Source organism: Solea solea, chromosome 7 (genome assembly GCF_958295425.1).
Source record: "Solea solea chromosome 7, fSolSol10.1, whole genome shotgun sequence".
Lineage (NCBI taxonomy): Eukaryota > Metazoa > Chordata > Actinopteri > Pleuronectiformes > Soleidae > Solea > Solea solea.
The window spans coordinates 16,959,434-16,987,300 of NC_081140.1; the positions used below are offsets into that span (position 1 = coordinate 16,959,434).

The 27,867-nt window shown below is 41.9% G+C and overlaps 1 protein-coding gene across 2 annotated transcripts in view; it reads right to left on the reverse strand.

The window, feature by feature from the left end:
• Positions 1-1,133: 1,133 nt before the first annotated feature.
• grik4 (glutamate receptor, ionotropic, kainate 4) overlaps positions 1,134-27,867 on the reverse strand; it is a 184,762-nt gene continuing 158,028 nt past the window's right edge. Inside the window, exons 12-20 of one of the 2 annotated variants that reach the window (XM_058634603.1) lie at positions 20,903-21,106; positions 18,985-19,098; positions 10,732-10,841; positions 9,851-10,024; positions 9,263-9,428; positions 8,309-8,534; positions 7,467-7,595; positions 7,256-7,374; positions 1,134-5,138 (exon numbers count right to left, since the gene is read on the reverse strand). In XM_058634603.1, the coding sequence (XP_058490586.1) occupies positions 4,752-5,138; positions 7,256-7,374; positions 7,467-7,595; positions 8,309-8,534; positions 9,263-9,428; positions 9,851-10,024; positions 10,732-10,841; positions 18,985-19,098; positions 20,903-21,106 (1,629 nt within the window). In that variant the 3' untranslated portion in view covers positions 1,134-4,751. Of the gene's footprint in view, positions 5,142-7,255; positions 7,375-7,466; positions 7,596-8,308; positions 8,535-9,262; positions 9,429-9,850; positions 10,025-10,731; positions 10,842-18,984; positions 19,099-20,902; positions 21,107-27,867 lie in introns of both variants that reach the window. The other variant, XM_058634602.1, reaches the window with a different exon arrangement.

The following is a 27,867-nucleotide window of genomic DNA, read 5'->3' on the forward strand; positions in this document are numbered from 1 at the left end:
TTGGCGTCTGTTCATCTAAAAGAACAAGTTCAGCCTCTAGCTGATGAATTAAAAAAAATCCACCCACTGTGTCTCAAGTGCATGATTACAGACATGTGCACCATGTGTGAGCGCGCACATCCTTTAACCTTCACACAAACCTGATCAATGCGGCACCTTTTCAGCCATCAGTCAAAGGAGGAAATGAATAGTGAGGAAACAGACCAAAGTAAATTAAGCTTCATTTTATTTCTCTGAAAGACAATCAATGTAAAGATGTTTTGTTGGACAACAACTGTCAGTAAACAAAAAAGCTGTATAACAGCCTTGACCGCATCTCACCAAGAAGATAATTCTTTCACTTCAAACCCTTTTCTTTGAACACACAACAAAACAGACATTTGAAATGAACTGCCAACAAATCAATAGGAAAGAAGAAGAAGGAAAAAAGCCACGCTGTGTGTTAGGTAGTTTCCACTGATGGGATGTCTGGGATGCTGATCAAATAGAATGCTTGGAATTAGTCAATGATGTGGTTTTGATTGTGTACATGCTATATGCTAACCATGGGGAATTCACTCTAAAGAAAAGAAAGCTTTTTTCGGTGGAAGAGATGATGATCTGGCAGTAGGAATGGAATGAATAGGTTAAACACTGTAATTAGAAAACTAAGAAGAAAAAGAAATTCCCAACAGCTCGGGTTTCATGTTTTGGTTTCCTGCAACGGGGCGCAGAACTTGTGAAGCTCTTAAATGAACTTCGTGTGAGTGATGTGTCAAGAAAAAAAAACACGCCAACATGGAATGAGCCGACAACAACCACCACCACTTTACACGTGTATGGTCAACTATAGGGCTATTGCTATTGCTATGGTGTTACAACAGGGTGAGTTTGAAGAGTGAGGAAGGTTTTTTTTTTTTTTTTTTTTTCACACACACCTCTGCAGGCACTCAATGCTCATCACGGGCTCCATAAATCGCACAGCATCGAGGCAGCGGCGGGTACAGACTTGTGGCCCTGGAGCATCAGGCAGGAGGAAAAGCATGAGCATGATGAAATAAACTTGACACAGCTGTGGCTCACAGTTGGTGGCGAGAGTTTATATGTGTGTGTGTCACTCTTGCAAGAGTGATGTGGATGTGTTATGTGTGCTGTGGACAACTGTGTGAGGTGCAGGGCTGTGTGATGGGCCAGAGACGTCGCCACTAGTGCTGCAGTGGAAAGATTGCGAGACAGGCACTCAGAGAGGAGAGAGAGAAAGGCAGTCGGAATTAAACTGTAAATCAGAGTCACGGTGTGTTGTGTGTGGTTCACTCATTATCCTGAGGGGAGAGAGAAATATCCACTAAAATCACAGTGATGTATGCACTGTGGGTGAGAGGATGCATATACAGCACATGAGTGAGTTGTTTAACTCATTAGCCTGTGTTAGACGTTCTGCCCACACACATTCTCAGTTGTACACATGTTCATTTAATGATGGGAGATAGATACTGTATTCATCAGCTCACTTTGGGTTCACCCAACAATCAACCATGTTCACTCAGCTGGAAACATATACATCCTCATAAGACCTTTCCGCATACAGTATGAGCGTGTCACACTTATCTGAATATTCCCTCCCGGTTAAATAATACACCTTCAAAAGCAAAGTGCACTCAGACGCCATTTAGCACGACAAATCTGTACAGCTTAAAAGGCCCAAAACATCAGAGTAAAGAAGAAGAGACAAATCTAGGATCAAGCAGAACTGTGCCTACATTAACAACTTTATTTATAATGGAATAAAATGTCAACATAAGAAAACTAAAGTATATAAAACATAGCAGCCAAGCCCGAGCATCTCTCTGTGGTCTCCCAGCAAAGGTTGGCCAGCGTTTCCATGGGGATTTGTTTTAATTCTTACTCTACTGCTCGTCATGGCTTCAAGGTGATTGCCAGTCTCATTCCTACTCCACTTGATTTAGCACCTCTGTAAATGCTTTTGTCCTTAAGGAGTCAGTGTCAGCTAATCTCAAGAGTTTCTTAGTGACATTCAGGAGATGGATAGGAAACTGTTTTAGAAAAACCAGTGATGACATGTGGGTGTTTTTTTTTTTCTGTACTCTGCAGTTTCCTTTTAACGAGTTACTGTATTATATAAAGAAATATAGAAAGTTCACATGGACAATCAGTCCATTCCACACTGTGAGTGTGTCTAGCTGGCATAATGTTGCCAAGTAAACACATCACGCACTGCATGTAGTCCTGTATCTTTGTTAATGTAATTAAAAACAGCACTTTGGATGATTACTGGGGAACACTTTAAAAAGCACTTCTTCGGTGGGGTGACAGCAACTCATTACTAGAGGATTAGATGATGTGATTGACTCTTCAGCAGACGATAATTTGATTCCTTTGCTCGTCCATTTTTTATCTCTGCATCTTTATCCTGTGGTGTATCAAAACGTGTCAGACGCTGCTGTGTTTCGTGGGGGTTCAGACACAAAGCAGGCTGTAGTCAAAAAAAAGCCATTTGAAGTCCCGAAACACTTTTCAGCAACCGCAACGTGACCTCCACAAACAGAAATTCCACTTTTTTTGTGATCCAAGCCACACAGAATATTGAGAACATTACAGCTTGGGTCTGTTAGTTGTCGATCTGCCACAGTGTCACATGATCACAGAGGATCTGAAACTGCTCCGATCAGTAGATGCTGTTTGTGTGAAATAATGAAGCTGTGGATATGGAACTGTAAAACGGGTGAAAGAATGGTTTAAAGTGTATGAAATAGTGCGACCATAAATATATGACTGTCTGTTGGTCAAAGGTTTGTTACGTCTATGTGGTTTTTACATGGACATTGACATATTTGGATGTGGTCAGTGGAGTGGACACCTTCTCCGGGTCACTCTCTGCATATACAGTGCAGCATATGCAGTTTCTAACCATAACAACCTGCATGATGGAGATAGAAAGCGAACTTTGGGAGACGCTGCAGCTGTACCTTCAACCCATGAGGAGTTGGCGGTCAATGTCTGAAGGACAAGTGACTGACAGAATCCGACAGGCCGATTCAAAAGGATGGACACAAGAAGCAAGAAGCAGTGACAAGAGGCAAATGAATGCCGACTTCCTCCGTGCAAGAGTCAGGCTATCATAGAGTCGCACCTTCAAACCAGTCAGCTCAGTGAGAATATATCAAGTCATATGTGTCACAGGCTATGAAATGAACTGGTTGCTACTTAAAAAAAACCTCTTGCTGGTAGTTTGTTCCCATTGTTTCAGTTCGAGATGTGATGTGTATCCCAAATACAACCAAACTTAATGATAACCTTTCACTACAAACTGCACTCACTGTTACAACTTCAACTAATTCGATTTGACTGATTCCAATAATGTAATTACAAAATGAAACTGATACATAATTGAGTTAATGTTGTCCGTAATTTCTAAATACATTCAATGTTTGGTTAGATTTTTGCAAAACTATGCAAATGTCAGACAGTGTGTAGGCTGATCTGAACTGGAAAACTCCTGGAAGCAGTGTTTAAAATGTCACATTCAATAAAGGTTTAACTGCCTTGACATTTAAAACAAGTTGAGTCAACTGCTGATATAAGTACATTTTTCCTTTACCAGTTTAGATGTTTTTGGTTGGTTGGGATGTATGCTGGGTTTCATTTATAACACACACACACACACACACACAGGCTTGTCCTCGCGAAACCCGAATCACCCTTGAATAATGTGAGATGAAGGAAATGGCGTCTTATCTCCGATGCAGAAGACTTTTTTTTTTTGTATTTTTTCATGAGAAATCATAAAGAGGTAAGGTGGTGAGACAATAAATGTGCAACGGTGTCAAAGATGTAGGCCAGATGGGAGGAGAAGGTGATCTTGGGACACAGAGAGGAGGAAATAAAACTGTGTGTTTTGTGTGAACGTGTGGACACCAGCCTTCATTGAAAACATGTTTTCAGCTACTCAGCCACCAAAAAGCAATTAGTCATTCAATGAGCCCTTGCCAACACCCCTGGACATGCATCGTTGTCTTTCAGAGATACCAACAGATAAACAATGTTTTAATAGAATATCACTACTATCAAAGAATGTCATTGGTTTTTGTGTCTTTTTTTTTTTTTTTTTTTTTTTCCAGTCGAGTTGATTCTGTCGTCTTCTCAAGGCTGCGGCGCTTCCTCCAGCCATAAGGTAATACTTATTGTTCTTGGCCATTTCAAAATGAAACCACGTGAAGGATGCCCTTGCATCAGTCTGTTTATCTCTGCAGCTCTTCTGGGACAATATATGTTCATACAGCAAATTATCTGATATAAAAGGACGTCGCCCGCGCCCGCGCCCCCCCCCCCCTCCAAGTACAACAGAATAATAATATCCAGTACTGATAATCCAACACAGGGCACAAATAATTTAAAAACAAAAAAAGAAAGAAACGGCACAATGATAAATGACTGAAAATACTGCATAGTACAAATGCCCCACGGCTGTTTTTGCCTGTCCTCTTTCATATGGTCCAAAGGGCCAACAGGGACAGACCACAACGAGACAGAATCATCAGTTTTTCCTGTCTCCTTGAAAAAAAAAGTCAGGAGATTCCAAAAAACTGACTGCTGGCTGTTGCCTCTCGGGCAAAAAAAAAACTTCTACAGAACTGTCCTGCCCTTTAAGACCGTGCTCCAAATTGTTGTATGAAAATACTACGTGATCTTTGATCCCTGGAAAGTAGAGAGGTGGCTGCCTGAAGAGTCAGTCCAATTGGAATCACCAGGTGTTATTCAGGTTCACTGCTATTTGTGGTCTTGTCCCACTCTATGCTCTCTTCACTGTGTGTGGGAGAGGGGATTGTGCCGGTGCCCCCCGCAGGACGCATCCTCAGTCCCTGGAAGCGCCGGCACTCGGGGCAAATGCGAATGTGGCTGCACCCTCTTGCAACCAGGGCAGCCTCCTGGGCCAGTCTGTGCGAGAGGGGTTCAGGCAGTCCGGTGCCCCCACACAGCTTGCCGTTGCTGAGGCTCACAGCGGCGGCTCGTGCCCGGCGCTCCTCCAGCGGTAAAGGCCGCGGCCTCATCACTGAAGCCGACCGCCGCCGCCTCACCTGCAGGCTGTCGCGACACAGGACGATGCCCTGGAGCTCTCGCATCATCTCCTCACACACTGTCTGCTGCAGGCACACACACAGGGAGAAAAGGACAGGGTAGAGGGGGGTAAGAGAGGGAGGGAGACAGAGAGAGAGAAAGAGAGAGAGGGAGAGAGGCCAGACAACTCACTGACTGACTGACTGGATCAGAACAGACTGATGGACATCACAGACATGAAACATGCACACGTCATCTTTAATCACTGAATAGTGGGAGCCACAAAGAGACGGTTAGTGCAGACTGAAACCAGCAGTCAAAATTGGACACATTAACATTCAAACAGCAGACACAGAGACATGTAACACACTTTATATTTTTATGTTCCCTGGACTGATGGTCTAGTGCTCCACTGGGCAGCTACAGTAGTATGTGATCACACATGTATATAATAAGTTAACCCTTAGAACACAGAGCATTTCGGCTGCTTTTTTCCATTACTATGTTTAAACATACGGTATACACAGAGGCTATATACACAGTGTCTTATATGCTTTTTTTCCAGCACAAACTAGGCAATCTGATGAAAAAAACCCTGAATTTTCACCAACTATATTAGAAATATGTCACAGTTCAAAGTTCACTTGGCTCGTTTTTATGAACAAAAATAAAAGTTGCTACTTCTGCACAATCATTGCTACTTTATATCACTACTATGTGATATCAAATGAATCCAAACGTTGACTCACCAACACATAAGAAGATGAAACCCCCCCCCCCCCGCATTTTTTAAAGCCTGAATATGTGATCTATAAACGTACACGCCCAGGATGTCCATATAAGGAGTTGTGTATTATTCCCATGGCAATTTACCAAGGGTGCACCTGCGGCACAGATCCGTGTCGCGTGAGCACTAAGGGTTAAAGTGGAATTTCAGTCTATGTTGCTCAAGAAGAAGAAATCACATGAGGATTTTTTTTTGTTTTTTTGTTCTGTGACATTCTGGACCTTTATTTATTAAATTAAAAATCACAGTGGGGAGTCAATTTGACACGATAACTATCAGGTCTCTGTAAAAGTAATTGTATCAGAAATAATTACAACACGTAAGCAACTCTCTGAAAACACAGTAGCACAGCAGAGTTCCTTTCCTAACATAATTAATCACGGAAATTGATGAGAGAGTGTTTGAAGTTGCCATATTCAGGATCACAAATCACGAATCATGAATCAGGAAGATGCCTCTTAAAACAGTGCATGAATTCTGTAACAATACTTTATTCCTCCTTCCAAATGAAGTTACAATACAATGTATATACTAAATGAATACTGCATTATTTATACATTGTAGTACTCAGGATAACACTTGATTTTTTTTTTTTTTTTCACTTCAAAGTAGAAATCTTTAATTTCCATAGCAAGCATCTTTCGAGATAAGTGGATTAAGGCTAAGATAAAACAATCACAACCATTTTGTGAGCAATAATATTTTAACTGCAGTAAAGATTTACATTCTGTATCAATGTAAAGATATGTATGTGTTACCAGTATATGTATGAACCATAACTGGACCATGAACTGGATAGAAAACAGTCCATATACTGGATGTAGGCATGTTGTGTTAGTGATGTACAGTACTGTGCAAAAGCCTCTTAGATTTGTTGTTTTAGCAACGCCGCAATCACCATACAGTATAATTACTTCTCAATCACATTATGAAAATACAGGAATCTACCGGTGTTGCACTTGAATCCTGGCTCTCCTAATTTCTGTTGTTTGTCCTACAACTTCTATTTCAAATGTGAAAAAGGTCTATTATGCCAGGTTCAAAACATGTTTGAGCATGACATAGACATGTTGTATGAGTTAAACTCATACATATGTAAGACGATCTTTCACTCACATCATTTCAATCTAAATGCCAATAATCACAGAGTTTGACAGACATGAAAACAGCAAAGCTGGTGGAGCCCTTTTGCACAGTACTGTAATTAGGATGCATATATATTTGGTTTTGTGCTGATTATGTATTAGAGTTGCCAGAGGAAGGCTTGGCGTCAGGTGGATCCAGGGGAATAAGACGCAGACGTCTCCTACACCTACTGTCAAAGCTTGGCACCGTTTGAAACTCAAAGCAACTGGTTGAGGAGGAAGGGGAGAGGGAGACAAAGCAGATGCAGGTTAGATAGCCCTCGCTCACCTCATTTCCTGGTGTTTGCCTTAACATCCAGACAAACTCCAGCACTGCCATGAAGATAGCCACCAGCAGGCCGCACACCAGCACCACAAAGATGCCACCGATATTCTCCATACCCAGACCTGGAGAGACAAGAGACGAGGTAAGACATGAACAAAAAAAGATTAAGTACTGAAATTGAAATGAGAACCAGATGGTTAACCCCGAAACAAACCTTTAGCTCGGTGGTCCTCCTCCTTTGGACACTTGCCACCATCCCACCACTTTCTTTTGAGGATCTCCAAGCGATTGTCCTCCTGCAGCTTGAGAATGGCCAGGTCAAACTCATCACGGTACACTGACCCTGGTGGGAAGAGAAGGGCAGAGCTCACAGACACACACTGCAAAAAAAAAAAAATCCGTACATAAATTGCATTCATATCTCAGAGCTGTATCTCCTGTCAAAAAAAAAAGACTTGTTTCCATTTGCAAAACACTATTGACATTTTTATTCTGGCTTTCTGTAGTACATAACATTAAAATAACAATAAGAGTTCAAACACAAAACTAAAAGGCTTACTATTTACTTACTATTTTAGTTTCTCACTTGTACCATTTTCTCCAGAGATAGCAGCTACTGCTTTGGATCTGCTGAGGCTTTACTTTTCAATTTGAAATGTGACATTTATGGTGGCGCCTCCGACTAATGCCTACAACATGAATTATACAGCGACTATTAATGGTAAACGGTCTGTGTTTATATATCGCTTTTCTAGTCTTGATGATCACTCAAAGCTGCTTAACACTACAGTTCTGCCATTCACTCCCATTCACTCCCATTCACTCCCATTCACTCCCACTTTCATACAGCACATCTGTGCAGTGCATTCTTCATAACCATTCGCAAGTTGCCGGCACGGCCATCAGGAACAACGTGGGGCTGTCTTGCCCAAGGACAAGAGCCAGGAACGTAACCCACAACCACTTGAGTTGAAAGATGACTTGCTCTACCGATGAGTCTCTGCTGCTGATATCTGTGAGGAGCGTGAAGTTCTCCCTTCTACGTCTCTCACTCACCCGGCGGCATGCCGATGCCATAGCCCTTGGTGTCCAGCAGTCCTCCAATCTGAGTCAGGTTGCAGTTCCTCTGGCGATAATACTCGTTCATGGTGCTTTCTAGCAAGAAGGCGTAGTTGGACTTGAGGACGCGGGCGATCCCCTCCTCTGTGCTCTTCACGAACACACTGGGCTGCTTTGAGTACATGAAGTTCCACATGCGCTGATAGGTCTGATAGCGGGAGTTCTGCAGATGTCAGAGACCAAACAGAGCAAACAAAAGACTGTCTGTCACAAACACATGTTTTAAACCTTTGGTGGTTGAGAATTATTAACAGATTATTTCCAGCTCTCTGATTCTCTGACTGTAATGCATCTGTTAAAAGTGTTTTTTTTTCTTTAGCACACTTTTTTCTATTGGTAGTAAGTAACATAAGCCTCAACAGCAGAAACATCATTTAACATGCCCAGCTGCTCTCTTCTTTCTCTTGGCTTGTCCTTTATTATTTAGTTATTCAAGGTTCAGTGGATATAAGAGCACCAACAAAGACGAAACACACACGTCTTATTCCTCTGCCATCTCATATATTCTCTGTCTCTCTCTCTCTCATGCAACACACTGTGTTTTTGTCTATTGTTGTTTTTAGTCTTTGCTTAAGTCTGAGGTCAAATCTTGAGAGTATGACAAAGAATGGACGGAGCCTCATCTCTCTGAGGAGAGGTGATTGAATGGTTGTGGAGGAAAACAGACAGGAAACAGATACAACATGTGGTTAGAGGAGGCAGAGGAGGCAGACAGGAAGGACAGGAATGAGCTCTAGAGGATAACATCACCGATGGCCCATTGATCACAGAGGGTACTGGGGTCAATAAGTGTATGCCCCTGAGATCTAATACTGGGGTCAATCTGTGTATAAGACTGAGATGAAGAGTATTAACAATGCATCACATGCAATGATGTGTGCAGCCTCTGACCTGGAAGAAGGTCATGGTGGATCCTCCATGCATGGTGCCGTACTCTATCGCCGTTTGATCTGCCAAGTCGTCAACCGACTCAATTGGCACCTCCATCCTCTGGACTGTCAGGAAGGCAGCAAGGTTTGCAGTGTAGGATGAGATGATGATTAATGTGAAAGCCCACCTGTGGAGGACAAGAACATATGTACTCACCTTTAAAAGCATTTAAATGGAAAGACAGGCGGATAAAGATGGATCTTCTGGGCGAAAATGTTAAAGGATTAAGGAAAAAAAAGAGCACACCTGAAAGCAGAGAACACTGCAAGATGTTCAGTGGGTGGGGTGGGAGTGGGTGGTAATGGATAAAGATGACAATGCTCAGGTTTGATGAAAGGAGGTGAAGTTCTGCCTGCAAAGGCCGACATACACGGACAATATGCACATGCAAAAACAACATTACTATCATGTTTTAAATCCTGAGGTCTAAAGTGAAGTGAGATGAAAATGCATTCATACAAGCACAACATAAGAATGGAACAGAATATGATAGACGCATACCAGTGTGGATTTGAAAGCTAAAAACGGATTTTTGTAACTAAAACTCACCACACTCCGCTCACACAGCGCGTGGACAGAGCTCTGGGCGCGATGGTGGACCCTTGCTGCATGAAGCCTCCAACAGGGAACCAGAAACTGTTGCCAAGGGAGTACTGGTTGATCAGCAGGTTACAGCGACCCTTAAGACAGGGGTGGGGGTTGTACCACTCATACGGCGTCAATCTGGGAGAACGAGACAGTGCAGTTCGATAATCGAGGTGGACTGAAAACCAGATTAAGTATTCTAATGAGAGCAAAACTCCAGAGACGGAGAGATGGAAAAAAGAAGTGTGAGTGAGAGACGAGGAGCAAAACAACTCCAACAATCAACTGAGCACAAAGTCACCTTGACTCTCTAGAGAGAGAACCAACCTGTTTCTTATTCCCCATGTGCTGCCTACTTTAAGAGTGCTGCTGAAGGATATGTTATTGGTATGTTAAAAAGTCTTGGCATGAAGGTTAAGTTATGTGACAACTGTGTTGTGTGCTAGACTGCTGCAACTCGTCATTTTCTCCTGTCAAAAGGAAATGAAACCATTTAAGACGAATACTCACCTGACTGCAAAGACTGCAATCAGTCTAGACATTTTAATTTGGATTTTTCATTGTCCACTAACAAAATACACCGATCAACAAAGTACAAGCACAGTAGTGTATTTAGGAGTTGTGACAGTTCCCCGCTTGTCCACCAGGTGTCAGTGTGATGCTGGAGAGCGACCACTTAGGGAATATCCATGTCACTGTGATGTGAAAGATAAACTGACAGGAGAAGCTTGAAAACACACACACCTGTCTCTCACGCCATGTCCCCCACAGATACTCTGTTGTGTTTTTACTTCCAACCATTTGTGTGCTTTCTCTCAGTTACCTGTACACAGTGAGAACTTTACCTGGCCACTAGAAAGAGGACACAGCTGACTGCCAAGTAGGCCAGAAGCATGAAGAGCCAAACTCCAGGGGAGAAGGGATCGAGGAAGGAGAAGTAGCCTGGTCTACGTCCCTAAAACACAAAACACACATACACAGAGTAAAGCGAATTAACGCCTCAGCTCAGGCCAGGCGACCCCCAGGCCAGGATTCTGTCGAAAAAAGGAGGTGAGAGATTAAATACTTAATCGCCACATATTTCTTTGTTTAATCATATTATTGCCATTCAGCAGGTGCCAAGAGTAATTAAGGTGAAATGTATGTGGAAAGAAAAATTATTTTGCCCCAGACCCAGTTTGCTTTGTGGGAACATTCACCTCCAACTGTATGATATGGAAAGGATGTAATGGTGACAGTGAATAAAGGGATTTCAGTGGGAGCAGAAGAGATTTTTGCGTCCTGAACTGATATCAGTACAATGAAATGGATCTTATTTAAATGTAAACATTCATATCAACACTGTCCCACACACTCTCAACAGGGTGGCACAGCCCTGTACACTGACACATCACAAACCAAAGTTTGTGCGTCCCAAATTCTCACTCAGAATAAGTTAAATGACTGAGTTAATTGACAGCTACTCCCTATTAATTGGTATTAGTATGACTTAACATTAACTTATATTTGGTAGGGTATTGAGACCAATCCTAAAAAACAATTACAGATCAAAATAATTAACAAAGACAGCAGTCACCACGTGCACTAAGTTGCAAGAGAGAGAGAGAGGGAGAGGTCAAATAATAATACATTATTGACTTCCTGTGTGACTGGGAGTGCACAGTGTCCCAGCACAGAGGGGAAAAAGGGGAAGAGATTAATTGCATAGCATAGCCGCGGTTAAGCAGGTGTGTGCTGTTATGGATTGGTTTGGGCTGGCAACCAGTAGTCAAGGAGATAAAATGACATGGAATAAGGTTGGCCGCATAGAGACCAGTGGGAATATAGGGGCTAATTCCTAATGTTTCATTATCCAGCAGCAACCGCCATTGTCCTCTAAGTGAAACCCATTACTGGTGAACCAGTGCCAAGTACACAATGATTGTGTGTAACCATTTAGGTGTGTGTGTGTTTTTGCGAGCCCATGTTCCCAGCATGCATATTCAGCCTATGGCCTGATTGACCACACATGAGCACATGAATAAAAGCCACTGACACACAGATGCGTAGCCATCATCTGTTAAATGACGATGAAATTGTGACGCTCGTGAGAGGACAGTTAAAACGGTGAAGGCAATCAAACTACCAACTGTCCAAGAGTTGTGATGAGATGGATGCAATGAATCATGTAGAAGTCCCTGTATTTAATTTCTGTGTCAACAAGAAGCACATTTGAGCTCACCTTAACCAGTCCAAATCACTTTTATGCAAAAATAATCCATTAGGGACTCATCGGGGACTTCACACATGCCAAAACACTGTAATACATTTTTAGAAGCCCTCGAAAATCTAATTTGCAGCAAGAGGGTGAAATTATTTTGGTGGGAATTTGTGATGAGAACTGAACCTTCATTTAGACTTGTGTACATGAAAATTCATGAATGCATCACTTGCAAATTTGCCCGGCTGAGTGAGGAGGGAGGGGGGGGAGGGGGCGAGAGAGGACAATGAGATTCTGCAAACTTTGTGGGACAATTCAAATCTGTCTGATCTGTCTAGCTTCAGATTGTGATGCTTATGATGATAGTGATGCTGATGATAGCTGTCTGGAAATAGAGCCGTGTGAGTGGTGAAACACACAAGTGTATTCTCAGCAGTGGCGGACTGATGCAAAGTGACAATCTCTGCCAAAGCTGCTTTGAGTTGGCACTGGCTGTACACGGGTTACAGAAGTGTGCGTGCTGACATGAGTGCTCCCGTTTGCTGGTCCAGTTTGGTGCATGCTGAACCAGCAATTTGCTAACTGCTCGCCCCACTTGCCCACATCTTAATCTCCCTCCAAGGTGCTGTTATTAAGATGAAGGGAGCTGCAGAGACCTGGTGCTCCCATCCTAACAGATGGTGGAGAAGTGAAGGTGCAGTAGTTCAGTGATACAGGCGGAGGAAAAACGGCAACAAGAGACGGGGGGGGGGGGGGGGGGGGGGGGGGTTGTTAATCAAAAGCATTTAATAAAGAATGCCGTTCTTGTAAACAGAAACTTCTGTGTACCACTTGTGATAACACAGCCCAGGATGTGGTGATTTTAATGGCATCTGTCAAGGCAATGTTTTTAAAGCTGTGCTGATCAATATTTTTTTTCATCTTGCATGCGGTGGAACAATGAGATCAAATCATTGTGTTTAAAGCCATTTAGTCATTTTAAAGTCCAACTGTCTCTCACTTTCAGAAATACCAAGAGGTCCAATCTTGTATGATTCCTGTAGATATGGATTTAAACGAATGCCAGTAGTTGGCTGGATGTGTAAACATGACAAACAGTAGTCAAACCAGCTTGATAAAGGTAGCGATGTGCCAGCTCATTAAATGCCAGTTTTGAATTAGTTGTGCCACTGGAGGCAGCACAGAACTGATAGACCGAGTCCTGTTTTGTGTGATGTAATTATGTAACAGTGCATTTGCCCTTCACAGGGGCTTAACACAGATTTATCTCTGTGATTGAGGGCTCTGTATAATTGACATGGGCACAGTTATAAATAACTTATGTACACAAATATTGTGTACTGTATTCAGCAAACTGACTCCCAGTCCAACCAAATGACCCACAATGAGCAGCAAACGCACACTTGGAAGGCCCGACTTTCCATCGCTGTGTGTTTGTTTCAAAGCTTTTCAGACGCCTGTCTCGGCTGTCAGTCATCTGCAGCACAGCGGATACAGTACGTGCTCGGACAACCCGGTACACCAGGGCTGAATACAGAGGCAGCAGGTGTAGCTGACTTCTGGCTGGGGAAAGAAGCAGCAGCAGCAGCAGCAGCAGCCAGGGAAAGACTGATAGTTCCTGCTGAATGTGAGATATACTATAGACGTAGAAGAGACAGACCGCTCTCAAAACTCTGACAAAACGATGTCACAAACTGGTAGCAGGGACTTTTACAGATATCACCGCGCATGAGTTAGATATCAAAGATAAATCTGTGGAAATAAAGCACATTTCAAAACAGAACTAGCGCTTAATGTGAGCGTAGACTACAGCTACAGGTTGGACACACATAAACATTCAATTCTGTGTTTGGATTCTATTTATTAGCACCAGGGGAATCATTTCATAAATGTTTATCGTCATGTTAGGATGATAAGAGGGGGTGAGGCAAATCAAAGGAGAATACGCAGACGTAACAGAGGGTAAAACATCCTTTATGACCTGTTTTTATGAATACATCTAAACAAACACAATAGTGAGGAATCGCTGCCGTCAATGGTATGAGGATAACAATTTCTCTGTTGAGCACACACCTTAAACTGTCCTTGTTCTCTTCATTCATTCATTCATTCTCTTCCACACAATGTTTCTCTCTGGGGATTTGCCTGCATACCAGGAGGGTGACTGAAGGAGCTAGTGAGGTTATCCAGTCAAGGATTTTACCTAGTCATCCTCCCTCTTGGTATTCATATCACGCTGTCGCCCCCTGAGGCTGCCTGCCTGAATACCAACTCACTGAAGGAGACTTTCTCACTGCCATTCCAACTCTCACTCTCTGCTGCTCACTTCTCTGCTCACATGTGCCCATCTTCTCTCCACCGTTTCTCCTTCTACCAGTTCCTTGCTCATGTTCTATGCCGACTTTCCTCCTCTCCCATGTCAGCGCCGACAGCATGCTTGTGTGTGTTTTTGTATTGCATTTGGAAAAGTGTGTGCACGCCAAGCGATGTTGACCAAGCAGTTATCCAATCAACCAATGATGTGGTAGCAGTGCAGATACAGCTCATTTTAACATTAAAACAAAAGAGTGGGGGAAAATGTGACCTCAGTGGCTCAGTAATCATGCCATGACTGTAGTATATCTCAAAATGAACTCTTGCTGACCGTGCACATCCCTTAATAGTCACACTTTACCATCTTCCACTGGAACAATACAGCATGTCACAAAGCAAAGGTTGTCTGGCGTAAACTGGCTTAATGAGTTTGGTGAACTTCCGTGGCCTCAGCAGTCAGATGACCGTTAGATTACCAGACCTGAATGTAATTGCACACCTCTGGGATGTGGAGAGATTTACAGCAGGAACGTACAGTTCTGCACAATCTGCACAATTGGCGCGATGTAGTCACGTCAACATGGACCTATAGTGCAATGAGACCAGAGGCTGTTTTGAGAGTACTGTGTATAATTATGCTAATGATGTGTGCCTATATGCATGTGTTTCTGAGTATGTCTCGTTTGAGGTGGCGTGTGTAGTGAGAGTCAATAAAGCTCTTTATGTCAAGCGCTACCCTCGGGGCAGCTGCTGAGTATAACGCAGCGTCCTCGCAACCCTAATTAGCTACTTGATCTAATGAAACACCACTCTCTCTTCCTCTTAAACACACACATGAACACATTACGTCTAATTCATCAGAATAAAGCAACTGTTTAAATGGTACATGGGACACACACATACACTGCAACTTGCAACGTTGGCATCGTGTGACAGCATTTTTTTTTTTTTTTTCTTTCAAATGATGAATGTAAAAAGAAGGAGGGAGGTTGACAGTAGCTTTGAGTTATGTCTGAGTTCATAACTCTTCCGCTCTATTCAGGCCTGCAGCGACACATTATTGCACTGGCTGCTGAGGTAAAGGTGTGCTCTTTTCTTTGAGGGTGCAATTCTGATGTGGCCTTGAACCACTTTCTCTTCCAGAAGAGAAAGCACGCTGTATAAATTACAATACTACATGACTGTAAGAAGTTCATGAATACAAATCCTTAATCAGACACTGAAGACTGAGGCATGACTGCCGGAGAAGCCAGGCAGGCAGAGCTTATCTTCTGCAGACGAGCTGCAAGCTCTAAGATGAATTTCTATGTTTTTATTTTTTGTCATACAGCGGTATCAGTCGACAACACAATGGTGATCCTCCAGGGAATCAGCCTCCTCTGTAATAAAGGGTTTTTGCCACTGTTATGGACACCCCGGGGAACTAATACAGGAAAAACACGTATTTAGCTCAACTTAGTTTAACTGTCTTTGGTCTGAAATTGGCTTAAAGGAAGTAAAACAATTTGCAACACACATACGGGATTTAGCCTTTTCCCCCAAAACATTGTTATTGGGAAAATGTTGTCCTTTCTGTTCGGCTCAGAACGTGACAGAGCTTTAAGCACTATGAAATGTGTGTTTGTGTTCGTTCTCTTGTATTAGTTACCTCTTGAGGACCTTTTCTGGCATTAACACTTAACCTTGTCAGGGCCATTAATCCTCATGGAGAGCAAAACCTGGTCCTAATGAGGCAGAACCTGATTTCTGAGGCACTGGTTAATTTAGGAAATAGAGTTTAGTCAGACAGAGAGTCAGACAGGCATGGACAATAGCTTTGAAATGACAAAAGAGGAGAAAGGGAGATTCAATTATAATCAATTTCTATAATTATAATGAATTCTCAACAGGTGTTTTTATTTTATTGCATTCTGCATTGTTATTGATTAGACAGAAATGTTCATTTACAAGCTACAAAACCTCCTTGAAGAGATCACTGAGCATCAAATCAATAGTCAGTGGTTTAGAACTGAAGCAATTCAAATAGTGAATTGTACAGCCATGCTAGGGGACCGCTCTGATCTGAGAAAAATGCCACAAGGCAAAGAAACATTAAAGACAAGATGAAAAAATGGGGAGCTGAACCATAGAGACACATGTTGGACACCTGTTTTCATTTCCCCTCTTATCACGTTTCCGTCAGCTTGTCCCTCTTCTGGGGGTCACCACAGCAGATGATGAACAATGAGCACTGACTTGCTCCGTGGGAACCCCTTGTCCTTGCGGATTCGACACAGCAACCCTCCAGTACAGGCCCAATTCCCTTCTGCGTGGCCAAGTGCTGCCTTCCCTTTTATCATGTACCTTCCTCGGTTCCAAAACTCCATATACTTGGACTGAAAGTAAACTTGCACGTACCATTAGTTTTCAGTATTCACTGTGGTCTTGCTTTGTGCCTTTGATCATTTTGTGAATATACCTATTAGGATTGATGTAGCTGAAAAGTGTCATGTTCAAGGCAAGATATTCTATTAAATGTACATTAGTGCGTGAACAGCTAATGGCTTCTTGCCTTTTCCTAACAATGTTCAGTCATGACAGGACCAGGAAGTTTTTTGATTTTATTTTTGTTTCATTTTATATCAAACATTTTATATTACCTAGCAGGGGTTTATTATAGGCTGTGCACTGTCCTTGAAACATAATTGCAAATAAAACAGACCAGTTGGAACCTTTTTACACACAAGACAAGCTTAGCACTGGGCGGCTTCACTAAACCCTGCTACCTTATTTGAGTCTCAATAATAACTGTTTATGATATAAGATGTATACAATTGTATAATTTTCATAAGAGCTATTACTATGTAGACTTTATTAACATCTAAAACAATCTACTTTATTGCTTGTCTTTCATTAACACTACAGAGCATCTGCAAGCAATTTTGAAATAGTAAAGCGCTGCACCAATGCTACAACAATCATTTCAACAGCTCTTCTCTTTCATTTTTCTCTTAACACTAAATGTACTATCAAATCTGTGTTCATTTAACTATGTGACTGTGTGTGTGTGTGTGTGTGTGTGTGTGAGCCCTGAGGGACAGATCACCTCCTCCTGCTGACTCCCTGTTTGCATGTCTTGTACTTCAGAGGTGATATGCTACCCACTGGCCCATTTGACACAGCACCTGCTGCGAGTATCGACTGATTTCCCCCAACTGTTGCCACTCAAGCGAGTCCCTCAGTGCAACACATATTAGTGTTGTTCGCAAACCATGGAAAGGTGAAAAGAAAGAAATGAGAGCAAGAAGAAATGTGAGTAAACGTCCCTCAGGGACACTAATGCTAACTTGTACTCGTGCAAAACCTAAGTGTGGACTGTGGCCAGAACCACAGTGGTCCCTGCTGTGTCACTTTGGGTTTTGGGGGAGAACTGATGATTAATGGACCACTGACTTAGCGGACGCTGGCTCATTTCCACCTGCACTGCTGTTATTTCTTTGTTTCTTGCCTGGGCTTTCTGTCTACAAAGCATGGTTGGCTTTTTTTCTTTTTTTTTTTATGAATACAACAACCAAACCCAATTGAAGGACAAGTGGAATGCAACTGTGAAAGTGCTACATTTATCAGGATGTTCACACTACAAATCACGCCATCTGGTTGTGGCAGGAAGGGCAGGGGCACAGCAACAGAAGGAGGAAATGAACAAACGCAGTGGCAATTGAAAAGAACTGGACACTGTTAAAAAGCTGTGGCTGCAAGGACAGAAGGGAAGGATACAGGAAGGATAATGAAGAAAAAAAAAAGAAAACAAGGCCTAAGTGATGGGATGGGGAGAGCAGGAAATGGAGGGTATAACCATGAAAACACAAGACAGGATGAGTGAATGAGAGGATGAAAGGCAAAAAACCCCAGAGGGATTTCAGCAAATACAAGCCGAAAAAGAAGAATCGGTATTGAATGGGAATGTGGTATGTCTACATGTTCACTCACTGCAAATATGTATTAGTGTCAAAACCATTATTAAGACATGGCCAAGTCAACCAGCTGAAGTTCAAACTGAGCATCAGAGTTTGGAAGAGAAGTGATTTAATTGACTTTATACATGGCATTGGTATTTTCAGAAAGTGCAGATCGACTGGGATTTTTACACACAATCATCACTTGGTCAAAGGAGAATAACCAGAATGGTTCATCCATCCATCCATCGATTCATCCATCCATCCATCCATCCATCTTCTACCGCTTTATCCTCCACTTGAGTGTCGCAGGGGTCGCTGGTGCCATCTCAGCTGACATAGGGCAAAAATGGCAAGGTACACACTGGACAGGTCGCCAGTCCATCACAGGTTCACATAGTGACAAACAACCATTCACTCTCACACTCACACATATGGTCAATTTCGTGTCCAATTTGCCTAATCCCCAAATGTGCATGCTTTTGGACTGTGGGAGGAAACTGGAGAAGCCAGAGAAAATGCACACATGAGGAAAACATGCATGCAAGCTCCATGCAGAAAGAACACGCTGGAGAACACACAAAACATCAACGTTTGTGGCTGGTGAGAGCGCGTTTGTGTTTTTGTGGTGGTGGTAGGAGGTAACTCACCAGGTGGACGCGGTACATGATACTGATACCAAGGGTCATAAAAGGCTTGGAAAAGTCAATGACTTTTTCGCGCTCTGCTGTGATGGTGAGTCCCGCAACGGCCAGGTCAGCTTTCTGAAACACAAATGCATACAGTCAAAATAATTCTGAACGCCGCTGTGAGGATGTAACACACGCTAATGGCACAGCCAATGATTTAAGAGCAATAGCACTATCTGAGGTAAGCATAAACCTGTGCTTTGTGCTGAGGGGCACAAGGAAATTCAAGGTATCCACTGTGACTGGCCAAGGGAGCAGGATCATGACAAATCACTTGGCAAAACAGAGGCTGATAAATCACGCACACATGCACACACATTGAAATGGTCAGTGAGAGTTGACGACCGGATGGCTCCCGTCCAATAATACAAAGTGCAACTGCAACAAGTTTTTCATCTCCCAAGGAGCAAAGAGTGAAAGGAGCAGTGCATTGCTCTTTGTCTGCTGCAGGAGAACTAAGCGGATTGGGAGCGAAAAGAGAAGGGAAGCAAAGCTGCAGCACCGCAAAATCCACAAACACACAGTTTCTATGTCAAGGGAGGAGAGACAAAGAGAGGGGACATCAGATTTATACAAGAGAGGATTTCGCACGGTTTTGTCATGATGTGCTGTGTAATGTTTTCAATAAGCAACCATCAAGAGATTAATCTAAATGCCCCAGTCCTGTTTGTCTATGCTTCAAAAGGACATTACACTTCAAATGTCCACTCTCTTTAACCATGAAAAGGCTAAACAGTCCACACTGAGGCTTAATGTCCTCTGCTGGCCTATCTTCTGTCCACAGGCTTTGACCCTCATAACATTGTCTTATTGGTTTCTCTACGTTCCTTCTGTCTTTCTTGTATTTTACTTGACATTTGCATTTTGCACTGTATTTATACTTTGTACGGTGACCTTGAGTGTCCTGAAAGGCGCCTATAAATAAAAGGTATTGCTATTATCATTATCTATCCTTCAATCCATCCATTCATACATCTTTTCCATTCTCAATAGTACTTACAGGGACACAGATATCTGTTGGGAGAAATATGCTTTATTTCATATCCATATTTTTTTTAACCCGGCCACCTTCCTCAATTCCTCTCTAAGCCTTTAACGAAATAACCTGAAGCCTTTGTGTCATCCCTCCAGACATCCCCTGTCCCATGACTAATACCTTATCAAGCGCGCCCGGACTTTTTTTTTTTGTCCACCCACCCTGGCCTCACAACTCAAATGCTCAAACTGCTGAAATTCTGAAGGTCAGCCTTCCGGAGATAACTTACTGGGGGACGAGAGTGGTGGCAGGCAGTGACAATGATAAGAGCAGATACTCCTTGCTTTACATGTATAATGACTTTGCCCTCCATTAACTCACAGAATTTAGATACATCACCACCAGCATCCCATAAGGTTGATTCCCTTTCCCCCTCTCCATAACCACTTACTTTTTTCAAGGGCTGCTTCGCTATTTTTCTTTCCTCTCTCCTGTGCTCGACACCCCTCACATAACCTCATCTAAATGTTAACGGCTACAAACAGCATAGCTGGAAGAATGTAATATCTCACTCTGAGATGTAACATCAACAACACGGACAGATTCCCGGAGGAAAGTCTGTGAAAGTCAGCCCACAAGGCTCGAGGAAAGGGAGCTGACAGAGAACAAGCCACCAACAAGCCGTGACTGTTTTAGAAAATACAGCGGTTAAGCTGAAAAGGCCAACTGTTGAATGAAAAAGTGTTAAAATGACGGAATGCTGCTGGCGGCGAGCTGATTGAACCCTTTTCTGTGCCCCCAGAAGTGCTGTGGTTACAAATATACATGATGTGTTAAATATGGTTATGGAGCTTGTTTGCAGGCTATTTAGTGTCTGCATGTTCACTGTTTATATTTACATACCCTTGAGATAAGCTCTCCAACCATGCCGGTCCATGTTCCGTTAGCCCCGGGGACCCCGTACAGTCCATCCCCAACTAGATGGATACGATACTTGAACTTGAGGATATCTGCCAGCTCTTTCAGCATGTCCACACAGAAGCCTTCATAGCGGTCATTTCCCTCCATTTCCTGGTGGTTCCGCCGCAGCATTAGATACGGATTTTCCTGAGGGGGGAAAAAAACAACACATGGACCTCATTGCAGATAGGACATGATCAGGTGTCAGTATATGGTGCAGTCTGATGAGAGGCAAATCATACACAATTGATATTAAACTGCATTTTTAAAGGGTCACCACACTGATTTTATGCACCATTATTTCTACAACCTGACCTCAGTGAAAATGGTAAAAGCAAATTCATGAAACATAAATCAAAGCATGAAAGTACCAATTTAAAACACACAAGAATAAAAAGGTGAACTAAAAGAATGAAAAGAATAAAAGGAATAAAAAAAGATTAAAAACTCTCACCACACTATTGGGTATTAAAATAGATTCTGAATAAATATGTTTTAAGTTTGGATTTAAAAAGCCCCAGGTCAGAAATAATGTAATTCTCAGGGGGGGAGGAGCTTATTCCACCCCACTGTTTACATCTAGACCTGGGCATATCAAGCATAAGCTGGTTGGACGACCGCAACTCTCTGCCGTGAGAACAGTTTCTCACGGCAGTTAAATAGGCTGGGGCGGGCGAGGCCATGAAGGGCTTTAAGAACAAACATTAAAAGTTTGAAATCAACTCTAAAACAACCAGTGAAGAGAATAAAGTATTGGAGTGATGTGCTCCCGTCCAGTTGAGTTTGTTAAAAGGCGAGCGGTCGCATGCTCAGAGGAGACTGAGTGACACCAACATGAAGGGCATTACAAGAGTCCCGTCTAGAACTAATGAAAATCACAGAGAGTTAAAGTGGGAAAAAGTAAGTGCCAGTATTCCTCCATCCGTCACATGCGGTGTGTTAGTCTGCCGTTATTACTAAATCATTACACAATAAAATGTACCAGAAGATGATGTTCACGACATGTATTTGGTTAAATATTTAGTCCATATTAAAATAACTCAAAACTGGACTCACATTTCACCTTTTGTCAACTTGTACATTTAGATTATTTCCAGCAATGATTTAAACTTCGAGCACAACACAGTCCATTTAGTTTAGTTTTAATTTAGTGTCTTGTTATTATGTTGTCGTATAGCTGACGACACGTTTGCACAGGCACACTTTGCATTACCGTAGTTTAGCGACAGTTTGTGCTATCAGAAAACCTCCAACGGTTTCTGAAAGCTGAGAAGATGCACGTCACAGCCAACATGTAATTTCAGGGGAAATTACCAATTTCCCCTGAGCGTTGCAGGAAGCCGGAGAATCGGCGTCTTTGTCAGGAACACCTGTACATAGTTTCCAATTTTGGGCCTTTTTTGCACATTGAGAGACAGCGAAATATTGAGAGACTCAAAAAATGTTAAATACGTTTTATAATGTTCAAATTTCAAATGTATCCGTGTACAACTGCAGTGATTGTCGAAATAAACCTTTTTTGTTTTTCTTCATTTTAAATTGTTAAAACATTTTACAGTATTTTAACATGCAGTAAATAGCAAAAAACTGCCAGATATTGGAAGTTATTCTGGAAAAATGGGCAAAAGCACTTAGTTACAGGACATTCTCTGGTCCTTTTATGGTTAAAATAAGCAAAGTAAAGTCCAGGCGGACATTTGATATTCTTCTTCTTCCTTTGGCCTTAGAGGTCGCCACAGCGGATCATCTGCCTGATAGACATTGCTCTTGTTTGACAATAAAAATAAAAACTCTTGCGACAACAGGTGAATGTGCACCTATAATACTATATACATGAGTGCACTCCAAGAAACTATGATTCCGGGCCATTATGAATTTGACAGATTGCTTAAACAGACTGAAAATAGTGAAACTGAAGTACTGGTACTTTGTAAAGTCCCACTTCAAGCACTGCTGTGCTGTGAAAAATACCACGTAGAAAAATACCACGTAGAATATTTCAGCTTGGGCCTGACATTGAAAGACATAAACACTGACTTGTCACAAAAATATGGCATTGGGCTGCAGTTTGAAAGATTGAGGAAACTTCACCCACATAAAAACATCTAAAAGTCAGGATATCTTAAGACTATGTTCAACCTATATGACTGTGGTCAACACTTCGTCAAATTCGTTTAATGAACATAACATGAGCCACTCTTTTAGTCAGGAAGAATGGTGGAGGTTCATGTGAGGTTGTGAGGCGAGAAAACTGATTATTTGTCAACCTGAAGCACAGCTCGAGTGCTAAAATCAGAATGTGATAATCTGTTCTTTCCAGCGAGAAGCAGATAAAAAACAAAAGTGACACGCACGCTCACACACCCCAAAACACACAACTATTTACAACCTGTCTTTTAGAAAACCAATTCTCTGTTGGACTGTTTATTTATGTCTTGTTTGGTCATTTAGTTGATGTTGCAGTAAGATTTAAAGAGCCCCACAGTGATATATTTTGGAGACACCCTTATTGTGCTATTTTTCAAATAATGCAACTGTCAGCCCGGTGCGCTCAGACTCCACTACATCATAAAACAACACTATGCACTATCCCTGCACTCCGCTCATGAATCCGACTGAAAGTAACTTACTTTGGCAACACGAAATCAGATAACAATGATTAACACACTCCTCATGCTGGCACTCTCTATTTCTTTTTTGTCTTAAGGAAAATATGCACATTAAAAGGAAAAACAAAGTTATCTTTAGTGTCACACAAAGATGTTTAGTGTCTTTCTTTTACAAAACTTTGTCTGCTTATGCAAAAACTACACTTGCTTTACTAAATCACGAGACTGTCAACAACTTCCACTACTTTTTTACATACACAGTCGCCTAAATGGCAACAGCAGGCAGATTTTAAGTCATCGCAGACATCACAGACCACTGTTCTGTCTCTTTGAGTTAAACAAAAAGCAATAATCTAAGTGTTTGGATTGCAGTCGGCTTTGTTGTGTCAACACCGCAGTAGGAACACTTGTTTGTGTAGCTGTAAACTGTTGATTGATCTGTCTTTCAAAGAAACCAACAAAAGTGAAAGCTTTCCTGAAACTAGAAAATATTATGTGAGAACTGGGAGCACAACAGGTGACAATAGCAACCGTGTGGTTCCTCCTGTAGCTGCATTTGGATCACTGTGACACTGGATTGGTCAGCTATGCTTTTTGTTTTTGTTTTTGCTGCATTGATGTAAAATAGAACCAAGTGTGTGTGTGTGTGTGTGTGTGTGTAACCCTGCACACAGAACTGTAAAAACATAAAGAGACCATATTACAAGTCATAGAGTCATGTCAGCGTAAATGAGCTGCACAATTTCATGTGAAACGATTGTCGGTATTTGGTTTTAATCTTTATTCTTATCGTATTCTTACTGTCAGGTCCTAATAGAGTGGAAAAAGAAAACAAAAGGAAAAGTTAATTGACTCTACTAAGAACTGTCTGTGTTGCCAAAGCTAATTATCAAACTGACATCAATGTTTGTAAAATACAAATTTGTCCTCATCTTATCTCACTAAGGTTTGTCCAGAGTTAATATTTGGTGGAAACAGACATTTAATAAGCACAATCATCTCCTGTGTGTTGAGGTTTTGTTGACCCACTATGCTAATGACAACGTTCTTCTTTGTTTTTGATATAAAGTCAATTCTTTTGGCTTTGTAAACACTTAGACACTTGTTAAGCTATTTTTTGGTTTGGGGCATTTGTTAAAATAACTGCCGAGGAGGCCAAGAAATGATTAAGTATTTGTGATCTGTTTTGAGGCAAGATTGACTGACTGACTGACTACAAAATTGGCTAAAATATTTTTGATTCATTGTTTTGATTCAGAATTATTGCTGATAATTGTTACGTGTTGAATATTTGTACTTTGAACAGAACAAATGTGTCTTTGCTCAGAGAGTCAGTCAAGCTTTTCAGCTACTGACGACACTGCATGTACAGGCAAATCTATCCAGCTATTCATTAACTCCTTTAAAACATCCATTCGTCACCTCGCGAGTCGAATGCGGCATCGTTGCATACTTATGTTCCAGCTTGCATGAAGCACAATATAAATGCTAATTTCACCGTTCAGAGACAATTTCATCCTTTGAGTCAAACTTTTTGTCAGCCCAAATGTAGTCAGACATCTTCAGTCTTTCCCATATCAGCAACATTGTTATAGTGGTTTGCTACATAATGAACACTGAACTGAGGGACAGGACAGAACGGTGACATGCACTGCAGGAGCTCATCACACATACAAAGCAAAAAAAACCAAACAATCAAGTAAGGTGCCGAGATGAACTACGATACTTTAAGTATATTGTGTGGGCCCTCACTGCCGCTGCCCTGCCAGCAGGTGACGCTATACCCCTGACTCAGTGTTCATGTTTTCTGTCTGGGGTCTCTTATCTCACGTATGAAGTTTTGTGCAGTCGGGTCAATGCACAGCAAAGTCACAAGCCACTTCCTGGTATTGTGGTGACATGGTGGCCAAAATTGGGACGGCAGCTGTGGCCACGCCCATTTGAAAAGGCAAGACCTTTTGATTTCATTTTTGATGATCCTGTTGAGTTGAGGCCATGGTCGCGATATACTTGTCTTTATCTTCATCTTGGGCTGTGACGTGTTTTCACCAAGTTTCGTGAAATTTGGTGCAACTTATTTTTGGCTTTGTCCTACCGGGTTTCACCTTTGGGGGCACTACTGAGCAATGTTGCGCTACATTTGCATATTTCCCTTGTTTTATGAAATGATTTGCGTGCCCTGTTTTCACCAACGGGTAGTAAAGTGCAATCTTTGGGGAGAATTTCTTTTTTCCTCCTCCTCACACCACTGTGTGAGTGCTCGGGCCCAAATTAAAAGAAAAATCATAATTCAACTTCTAGTGTCTTGATTTACGTGTGCGAAGAACAGCAAACGCATTCTGTGTTTATAACAAATGGCCCCCCATCATTAAGAAGCTCAATCTGTTGAAGTGATACTAAAAAATATTGCCTTTGTATCCTGTCCACCTTACCTCCATCACATTGTGTTGACCCTGTTGGGTACACACTAATAAAATCGGGCCTGACAAACATCAATCACACCAGTAAAGCCTCAGTCGCAATCAATAACACAGGGACAGCTTGACTGTTATCAAAGCAAAATGTGTTTTCCTTTAACGCCTCTGACTTTTTTTCCATTCGTTATTTTCCCTCACTTTCAATTTCTCTCCCTCCGTGAGGTTTGCGTTGTTCGATAAAATTGTCCAGGTCAAAACTGTCTATAAAGCGGACTGGTGCTGTGTTGCAGAAATGGAAACACCACTTCTACTAAAAGTTAAGAGTTTCTGCTGCAGTCATACTCATCCTATAACACTGGGACACCAGTGAAAGAACCACTACTCCTAGAAGCATCTGTAAAGTTGAGAACAAACTCATATAAAAATAATGCTTATCAAGGTATGAAACATTGAGAGGTATGAAAGTGCTATATTCCACGGAGGAAGGACAAAAAAAGAAAAATCACAATAAAAGTTCATCGTTTTTTGCACACCACAGCAAAACCGCAATAAAGCTATACGTTTGAAGCTATAAAGAAATGCAGCCCTTTAAAGCGGCGTCTTACATTACCAGACAAAGAGGAAGTCTGGTTGTGAACTGATAACTTCAGAGGAGGAAGCAAACTCTTGCATGTGCACAAGCGAGTGCACAAGCGTGCATGTGCTGAGAGCTGGAGCCCCAGGTGTAATTGTGGGTGTTGTTCAAAATCAGCCTCAAACCACGGTGAAGTTTTAAAAAACCTCAGAGTGTTCGTTGTGTCCTTTCAGAACCCTCCTCACTTTCATCAAGCGGCTTGTTATCCTTCAAACGTGCTCTCCAAAGCTCAGCAAACTGCCAGGTGAGATACAATTATCTCACAGGACTCCGTTTGTAAAACTACGAGCTTGAAAAATCGCTTGGTCCTGTTCATTTTAACAATATGTAAAAATATGGCGTGATTTTTGAATACTAATACAAAATGAGAACACCAAAGCACAAAAATGGGGACAGATCTTGTGTATCTTGTGTATTTTGTGCACTTGCGTCAGATTTGCCGACTCTGTGTGCCAGAAAACTGTCGCTGCATCTACTCTGTTGGATTGTTCCCATTATGTATGTAAGTGGATATGAGAGCACTTAATGATAGAAAGGGGGAGTCTGCAGGAGACCTGAGCGAATGATCGACAGCATGGTAGTCGACAATGGCAGAGCATTGGCTCTTACCGTTGGGACTTAAAGCAGATTTCAGACATTAATAAGAAGAATGAGTGTTGAGTTGGGATTTAAATATTGAGGCACTGCAGTTCCCTGACAGTCAGGGCAGAACGCTGGCAACAAAGAGAAATGTCCAAACAGGTACAACTCAGCTTTGCATTTGAGTTCCTTTCAGAATAACACTTCAAATTCTCCAAGAACTGAGCATGATCCCAATTTAAGAGCCTAATTAAACAAGTGACACATTAACACCAAAGGCAGTTTATTACAAGTGGCACAATAACCATGTCTATTGACATAGACCCTGAGGAGAGTTTGATTTTTTACAATGTTTTACTCAAATGTGTGACATAAATAAGCTGTGTGTGTTTGTGGTTGTGGAGAGGTCCACGCTATTTGCTGTACATTGGTGGCTTTATGCTTTAATCCCTATTTTCATATTATCCATCTTCTAGCCTCATTAAAAGTAATATAAATGTAGAAGATGTATTTTCAAAACGTTAAAACTGGAAGATGCGGAATAAACCTTTTCGCTGAGACTTTACAACGTTAACAATGATTGTGCGGAGTGATTGTGAGAGTAAAATGACTAAATCTATGTTTCTATTGATCCCCTATAAAACCTTGCTTAAACCATGTTATTATTCT